Source organism: Penaeus chinensis, chromosome 41 (assembly GCF_019202785.1).
Source record: "Penaeus chinensis breed Huanghai No. 1 chromosome 41, ASM1920278v2, whole genome shotgun sequence".
Lineage (NCBI taxonomy): Eukaryota > Metazoa > Arthropoda > Malacostraca > Decapoda > Penaeidae > Penaeus > Penaeus chinensis.
Window position 1 is genome coordinate 1,013,439 of NC_061859.1, and position 10,000 is coordinate 1,023,438.

The 10,000-nt window shown below is 32.4% G+C and overlaps 1 protein-coding gene across 1 annotated transcript in view; it reads right to left on the bottom strand.

Annotated features, from left to right (window-relative positions):
• Positions 1-5,948: 5,948 nt before the first annotated feature.
• The window catches only part of LOC125047413 (putative mediator of RNA polymerase II transcription subunit 12), a 15,926-nt gene continuing 11,874 nt past the window's right edge, over positions 5,949-10,000 (bottom strand). Inside the window, exons 4-6 of the mRNA XM_047645598.1 lie at positions 9,778-9,886; positions 9,008-9,447; positions 5,949-6,625 (exon numbers count right to left, since the gene is read on the bottom strand). Coding sequence (XP_047501554.1) covers positions 6,277-6,625; positions 9,008-9,447; positions 9,778-9,886 — 898 coding nt within the window. The 3' untranslated portion in view covers positions 5,949-6,276. The remainder of the gene's footprint in view (positions 6,626-9,007; positions 9,448-9,777; positions 9,887-10,000) is intronic.

Sequence of the window (10,000 nt, forward strand, 5' to 3'; positions counted from 1 at the left end):
ATAGATTATTTAAGAATTGTGTAGAGATGGGGGTAGTAGAAGGACGGGGGCATGTGGAAGAGGGAATAGTGTTGAGGGAAGTAGTGTTATGGGGAGGTGGACAATAAGGTTGTAAGGTATTATAAGGGAGGATGGGGTAGTCGTTGAAGAAGGTTGTGGGGGTATAGTTGTTGAAGTTGAGCATGTTGGGAGTAGAAATGTCTCCTGGGGTGTTGATTAGGGTGGATACTGTACTATTTGACATTGAGGAGGGGGTATTCGTTGTAGTGTTCAGAGCCGTGGTCAAAGGCACAAAGGCACAAAGTCAGCCTTTCATCCTTCCAGCACAGCTCTCACACCTTAGGAAGTGGATAGTAGAAGGGGTTGGTGAAGGGACAGAAACGAAAAAGTAAGAGGGGGGAAAAAAAAGACCATGCAAAATTTGTTGAGTCAAGGGCTGAGTCCCAAGGTTGGGGAGTTCCCCAGCATTGGGTCCCAGTTTTCGCCTCCTAAGCCCCCCCACGACAACAACGGGCAAGGGATTGGGGGGGGAATAGAGGAGATATATATGAGGAGAGAGAGAGAGAGAGAGAGAGAGAGAGAGAGAGAGAGAGAGAGAGAGAGAGAGAGAGAGAGAGAGAGAGAGAGAGAGAGAGAGAGAGAGAGAGAGAGAGAGAGAGAGAGAGAGAAAGAGAGAAAGAGAGACAAAGAGAGAGAGAGAGAAGAGAGAGAGAAAGAGAGAGAGAGAGAAGAGAGAGAGAGAAAGAGAGAGAGAAAGAGAGAGAGAAAGAGAGAGAGAAAGAGAGAGAGAAAGAGAGAGAGAAAGAGAGAGGGGGGGGTGGAGGATGAGGGTAAACAGAATGATATGCACACATAGCAGAATCTATGTAATAACACTGAATCAACTTGCTTATTCACTGACAGTTATAAGTACAAGCAACCCTTCTGTTTGCCTATTTGTTTGTATAACATACAACCATATGCATATATATATATATATGCATATATATATATAAATATATATATATATATATATATATATATATATATATATATGCATATATGCATATATGCATATATATATATATATATATATATATATATATGTATATATGCATATATGCATATATGCATATATGCATATATATATGCATATATGCATATATGCATATATGCATATATGCATATATATATACATTCATATATGCATATATATATACATTCATATATGCATATATATATACATTCATATATGCATATATATATACATTCATATATGCATATATATATACATACATATATGAATATATACATATATACATACATATATGAATATATACATATATACATACATATATGCATATATACATATATACATACATACATATATGCATACATACATACATACATACATACATATATGCATACATACATATATGCATACATACATATATGCATACATACATATATGCATACATACATATATGCATACATACATACATACATACATACATACATACATACATACATACATACATACATACATACATACATACATACATACATACATACATACATACATACATACATACATACATACATACATACATACATATGCATATATATATGCATATATATATGCATATATATATGCATATATATATGCATATATATATGCATATATATATGCATATATATATATATATATATGCATATATATATGCATATATATATATATGCATATATATATATATGCATATATATATATGCATATATATATATATGCATATATATATATGCATATATATATGCATATATATATATATGCATATATATATGCATATATATATATGCATATATATATGCATATATATATATATGCATATATATATATATATGCATATATATATGCATATATATATGCATATATATATGCATATATATATATATATATATATATGCATATATATATGCATATATATATATATATATATATATATATATATGCATATATATATGCATATATATATATATATATATGCATATATATATGCATATATATATATATATATATGCATATATATATGCATATATATATATATATATGCATATATATATATATATATATATATATATATATATATATATATATATATATATGCATATATATATATGCATATATATATATATATATATATATATATATATATATGCATATATATATGCATATATATATATGCATATACATATGCATATACATATGCATATACATATGCATATACATATGCATATATATATATATATATATATATATATATATATATATATATATGCATATATATATATGCATATATATATATATATGCATATATATATATGCATATATATATGCATATATATATATATATATATATGCATATATATATATATATATATATGCATATATATATATGCATATATATATGCATATATATATATATATGCATATATATATATATATATGCATATATATATATATATGCATATATATATATATATATGCATATATATATATATATGCATATATATATATATATATATATATATATATATATGCATATATATATATATATATATATGCATATATATATATATATATATATATATATATATATATGCATATATATATATATATATATATATATATATATATATATATATGCATATATATATATATATATATATATATATATATATATATATATATATGCATATATATATACATATATATATATATATATATATATATATATATGCATATATATATATATATATATATATATATATATATATATATGCATATATATATGCATAAATATATGCATATATATATATATATATATATATGCATATATATATATATATATATATATATATATATATATATATATATGCATATATATATATGCATAAATATATGCATATATATATATGCATATATATATGCATATATATATATATATATATATGCATATATATATGCATATATATATATATATATGCATATATATATATATATATGCATATATATATATATATATATATATATATATATATATGCATATATATATATGCATATATATGTCTGTGTGTGTCTGTGTGTGTCTGTGTGTGTCTGTGTGTGTCTGTGTGTCTGTGTGTGTGTGTCTGTCTGTCTGTCTGTCTGTCTGTCTGTCTGTCTGTCTGTCTGTCTGTCTGTCTGTCTGTCTGTCTGTCTGTTTGTTTTATTACGTACATGTATACATGTGTTTATCATTTATATATAATATAATATATATGTATTATACAATTGTATAATTGCATAAATATATAAAGATATATAAATATATATATATATACATCAACTACACACAGGTATTCAATGGTTTAAAGTTATACAGACATACAGAAAGAAGAGATATCAATTATAAATAGCCTGGAGTAGACAGATGATTAGATAGAAAAAGACAGATAATGCAATACAGACAGATATTCATATGAATAGTAAAAGGTCTGTGGCTATTCAGAGATAACAAGCAAAAATATAGATAGATGATTTAGATGCTAGAAAAAAAAAAATGAAAAGAAAAAAGTTTTAACTATTATCTTCTTGCAACCTAAAATCTAATGTATACCATCTTCACTCAAAAACTGCAAAAAAAACAAGCAATAGTAAAGTTCAAATCTGAGGTGAGAATATGCCAGTGGCAGGACAAAGAAGCGAGTTGCTCATGGAAGACAAAGAAACGTTTAAGAGGATAATTAGCTGCAACTCAGGGATTAGTACCAGACCAAAAAAAAAAAAAATGCCATCTCACTCACAGTGTATTATGTACATAATCTATGAATGCTACACACTTATAGGAATCAGTCACTTCAGAGGTCTTTTAACCCCCGTTTGTTCCATCATGGCCAGTGCATCGTCTATCTTATCTCTTGGTGAGAGAACCTGGGTGATTTCTTATCTTTTGTTCATATCTCACAGGGTTCTGTCAAGTTGTTTCTGAGGTATTTTTGAGGTTATGACTGCATATTGATGCAAAGTATGATGTAGAATGTTTTGTTAATAAGTTCTAGTTCTTAACAAGTTCATTAAAACCATACATGATACAAGTATTGATGACTAACCCTAATAGTATTATAAAACTACTGCAAAGCAGCGCATTACTTCAGATTTATGATTTCCTATTACCTTGAGGAGGAGTAAAATGATACATTTGACAAAGAAATTGGTTCCATGTTAATTAAATGAATGTTACATTTATATGAGACTTGGCAACATGCATATCCTTTCAAAGTTAGAACATCCTGTCTCCTTTATCTGTTTTTCAACATTTTAATGAAGTTGACAACTAAGAACTTTTACTCAGAATTCCATGCTCTTCAAACTTATTAAGTGTGCATTGTAATTTATATATTTTTATGGGTATGGTGTCTTTAGGTACATCTAGAGAAATACTTTAATTATGTGTGCTGGCATTTATGTAAATGATGTCCCTGATGATAAAAAGGTTTTCAGTAAATTTTTGGGGAGTTCATCATGGTAAAGTTTATAGCCACTAGTTCCTCTTTCTAATGGCTACACCGGCTTCCTGTTCTTCCTTCCATATTTGTCACTTACAGTTAGCTGTTTATGGGTTAAGCAATTATGTATTTTTTAGAATATATGAATTCATGAAATTTTCTGCATGCATTGTGGAGATTCATCTATTTATTGAAAAAATTCTGCTGCATCAACATCTAAGGTCAGCATTGTGGAGACTGGCTGGCTCAGGGAAGTACAGCAAAAGTGACATTCTTATTCTTAAGTTTGTCAAATGCAGAACAAACATACTAATTTGTTTCTTTTTCCTTAATAAATTCGGATTAAATATTTTTTCTGTTACCATCTCCAGGTAAACACTTGATTTATAATTGTCTCAGTTTTTGCTCATTTGTCTATTACTATTCTTTCATTCTTAGTCCAGATCTGTGTGGAGCAGCTTCTTGTTTCTATGGATATCAATCGGCCAACATAATCATCGTTTCTTTCAAAAAGTTGAAAATGTTGAAATATTAATTGTGCCAACAATTACTCATTCGTCATTTTGTTCTGGTCTAATAGTTTCTGATTCTGTATTGTGTGAATATTCTTAAAGAAACCTATTTCTCCAGGGATTTTCAGCTTCATGAAAATTACTGATATTCCCCTTTCCCTTCACCTGCATGTACCTAACCATGTGTAAAAATATCTGTAAACCAGATACTAATATTGAGAATTGATCAAAATTGGGATGCTGAATCTATTTACAAATTAACTGCTTTGTTTGACTTCAATATTGTTATATGCAGAGTAATTCATTATATAAAAATATTCTTCTGCCATGAGCAACTTGAGAAACTATAGCTTTCCTGAAAACCTTTGTGGCTTCTAGTGCAAGTACTTTCGATAATAGACTACACTTCTTATCAGTATATTAAATCATAATCCTTTGAAGTTGAAGCAAATCCTAAAAAAAAATTATTTTTCCTATAGATTATGGACCAATAGGCAAGAGAGAGGTAGTTACCTGCTCAGTTTTGTGATCATAAACAGGTCTACAGCTATTCTTTCAGGTATTATATAGTCCTGATTTAGTATTCTGTATTACCAAGAATTTTATATAAAAAAACAAAAAAGAAAAAAAAATTAATAATATAATAATATAGAGACATACTTTTATACGTCATGAGGATTTTCTTACTATGTCCCAAAAATCTTGCAAGATGCAAACAAAAAAAAGGAAAATAAATAATAATATAAACAAGAAATGAAAAAAAAAAAAGTATATATAAAGATTCAGGATAAAACATTCCAATAGCAGTAACCTCCTGGCAAAAGCACAGAACCTGAATTGACGAGGTTTCACTGTGCTGCCTTCTCTGAGCTCAGTTTGCACCCACCTTAGAGGGATCAATAAAACACATCAGGGTAAAGCTTTGTGGTTGTATTTTTTGTAACCAGCTCATTTTTATAGTGCAATTTTACATGTGACAGTTATTCATGAGTACTACCACGGAACCAGAACTAAAAATATAGCCATGACCCTAAAGAGTGAAACCTTGTTAACTCAAGCTCAGTTCCATACAAACTGATATAAAACAGAAACAGAAGGGAAGATTTACAAAAGAAAAGGTACAGTAGTTTACTACGCTTTGATCAACTATTATGAAGTCAAGTTCATACAAGAGGCAGCTGTACAAGTTTGAACTTTGACTTTGTAGCTACGGGTGACAGTTCCTTGCACCACCGGCCCTGGGCTAGAACAGGTAGACGTCAAAGTCCATCAAGTCACTCAGACTGAAATCAAGATCTGGAATGTCCACACTATTATCAAACGTACTTCCTGTAAATGACTGTTTCCTGGGACGTCCACGCTGCCTCTTGGCTGGAGGTGGACCTGTGTGCTCCTCGGGAGAGACCGCTTCCGAGTGGGACACAAGGGGAGGGTTGTTACTCCCAACCGAGGTCAGTCGCAGGCTGGCATCCACCTCCATGCTGCCCACACTGTCCAGGTCGCCAAGGGCTTCCTCTAAGGCCTCTTCCAAGTCCAGAATAGGCTCTAGACGATCCTCCTCTTCGCAGTCAACCGGACAGCCGCTAGACAGGCTGCAATGTAAAAGAACCTGCAACTTGTCCTCACAATACAGGGATGGGTTGTCTCGAGGCTTTCAAGATTACATGCCCCAGACAGTAAGATAATGCTAGGGGCAGGGGGATAGGTTTTTGCTGCCAACAAGATGCACAAAATAAAAAAGATTATTCAAAAGGACTAAGCTAGTATCAAATTGAAAGTTATCTTTGAAGTTTAATCATTTCCTAGATTCTAAGTAATATTACTTTACAGGCAGCATACAAAATAATCTTCAAAGTCAAATATATGATAAATTACAAGTCAATAAGTAATGAAACTATGCCATAAATTGCTTTTCTGCCCCTATCATTTACTTCAATGAAGTTACAAGATACATTACTTCTTCCAATCTCACAACACCACCCTTATACTTACTCTAATGTTAGTCAAGTACAGCACTTGCCCAGAGTCTGGGATTAAATCAAAATACCAGTTTTTTTGTTATTGTCCGACATCAAAACCAATGGTCTGGAAAACAGCTTTTGGAAACTGCATTACAAAAAGATTGACGAGCCCATGACAAAAGTTTTTGTTGCAATTTTTTTTCCCCCCCTTTTTTCTTTAATCAAAGTCTACCAGATTCTCTCAAGTGCTGTTCTTCTGAGCCAGCCTTTGCAAGCCAGTCCAGATTCATACTAGGATATCCAAAAAGGGGTGAATTAGATAAAATTTGAAAACACATCAAGGTAATATAAAAGTATGTGTTTTTTTTTACAAAATTAAAATTTTGATCTTTCATCCTTTTCTTTTTTGTATTTTCCTTTAGTTCTCTTAACTAAACCCTAAACAAAGGGAATCTGGCCCAGTTACGTTCAGCTGACCAAAATGTCGGCTCTTTGTCAAACCAAAATCAGCTGTAAAGATTGCCTGATTACTGGTATTGTCTTTAGCCAATTTCTGCCTGCTCTGATGGTACGTGAAAATTGACAGCTAGTTTAAACAAACAGTCTTAAGTTTAAAAACATACTTTTCTTAAATCTATCATTAGCTTAAATGTAGAACAAGAAGATGACCAAGTTCTGTAGACCTACCCATGCATGAAAACCTGAAAATAAATTGTTGGTCATTCTCTATCAAAAAATATAGGCAAAAGAGTGTGTGAAAATTTCTTCTTTAGATCTATGGGCTATGGATTCTGGAGCAATTTCAAATAATAAACAAGTAAATCATTTTAAGAGTAAAAACAATTAAAGTTCTAGGTCCGTGAAAAATTTCATCCTTTTTTTTTCTTTCTTTTTTTCCTCCTTCCTCTCTTTCTTCCTTTCTCGTCCTTCCTTCCTTTCTCTCTCTCTCTCTCTCTTTCGCTCTCTCTCACTTTCTTCTTTCCTCTTATTATTTCTTTTTTAAATGTCTTGACTAAAACTGAGAAAAGTTCTAAAAAAGGTCACAAAGAAAATTGAACGTACATCTACATGAATTGTGGTATAGGAACGTGCAATGGGTATTGGGTTGATGTCGAGTTAGATGTCAAAGGTTCAAACTAGTGATGGGGTCAGTCGACAATGAGATGAAGCGACCCACAAGTTCGCTAGCCCCGTTGTCGCCACGCCAACAACCGGCTACGGCCAAGATTTCTGAAATTGGGAATTCTGGCATAGGTATGGTTGCATCAGCAGCAGAGAGAGATCTGCCATGAAAGTGCTGAGGTCCAACACCGTCACATATGAGGGAAGCAGCCAATGCAAGCGGTGCGTGTGCGTGTGTGCGTGACTTGACTTTGGATCCTTTTTGACTTCTCTTGAGCAAAGATTTCATCAGAGTTGAGCCTCACTTGAGGAGGGGCACTTTTTTATACGCTCGTACTAGCTGGTCATCTCTCACATGTAGGGGGATTTTATATGTCCTTCTTACTTGGGACTGATCCCTGAGGAATGATCATCTATTGCTCTAAAAAATACTTAGTTTGCACATCAGGAGAGACTGCCTTAAAAGTAATATTATTCTCTCTAGTCTAATGATAAAAGTCTAATGCAATACAGATCAGAGCAGTGCTAAGCATACCTTAAAATTAATACACATGAAGCATTGCAAACTGTCCCCAGGTTGGATACATAATTATTTGCTATGATTCAAGTGTGTTCAACTTAAATAAGTTTTGGCTTGCTATCTCTAACATTCATAAAAAAGGGAATGAGTTAAAAATGAACAAAAAACAGGAGAGAACACACTAAGATTACAAAACAGAAAACAAAACAAAAATAAAACCATGGTTTTAAAAAAGGTCTAAAAAATTCAAAATGAAAAATCACACTTTTTTATATACACTGTCTCACACAAGTTAGAGTTGGAGCAAGCCTTCCTGGACAACAAGGTTAAAAAGTTTATAACACACTTACGGAACACGCGAACAGACATACCTCGGAGAGATGGGTGAGGGTGGCAGGTACGTGTACTGATCGACGGAGTTGTTGAGTGAACCCAGCTGATCAAAGGTGTTGGAAAGATCCGGGGAGCTCAGGTGGTCTGGCGTATCAATGTGATCTGGCGAGTCCAGCTGTATGACCTCCGCTTGCTTCTGCCGCAGCTGCTGTTGTTGCTGCTGCTGTTGCTGCAAGTGATGTTGCAGCTGCAACTTTATTTGTTGTTGCTGCTGCTGATATTGCTGTTGGTGGAGGTGGAGGTGGTGGAAGGGAGATTGTCCCAGTTGGATGTGAGACTCGTTTTCTTGGCGACCCTTTGACTTGCCTCCAGTACTACTGGTCACACGTTGTTTGTTCACAATGTAACGGACGGGCTTTCGCACTGTTGTGCGGTTTGTGGTCTTTTTGTACAAGCGCCTTGGCTCTTCGTGTAGCTTCTAGAATAAACATTTGCAGAAAAAAAAAAGATAATAAATTAAAGTAAAAGTAAAATAACTAAAGAAAGCAATTTGTTAATCTCCTACTGCTCTTGCTAAAAGCCTTTTCTTTCCCTAACAATACCACACTGAAGTTCCTCTGCCTAATTGCTACTAAATATCCTTTCCATTCCGATCTAATTTTTATTTTCCAGAACAATGCCAAGGCCACAATTAAACAAAAACTTAAATCAATACCTACAAGACCACTGGCCACCTACTCAGGTACCAACTACACTAACCTACAACAATGACAAACTAATGCCAGAGCACCACTGCCACCAAACTTACTTTGCCTGGTTCATGGTTGTGGTCATGACAGATCTCCTTCACAACAAGAGCTTGGCCATCATTTGATGTTGATAACCGGACCTTGAACGGGCAGCCTCCCGCTGACGTCCTAAATGGAAGCAATTGAGTGGGTTAGACATATCATATTTATGAATTCATCAACCCTTGGATTTCATAAAGCATGATAGAAATTAGATAATGAATAGCATTATTAATGTACAAA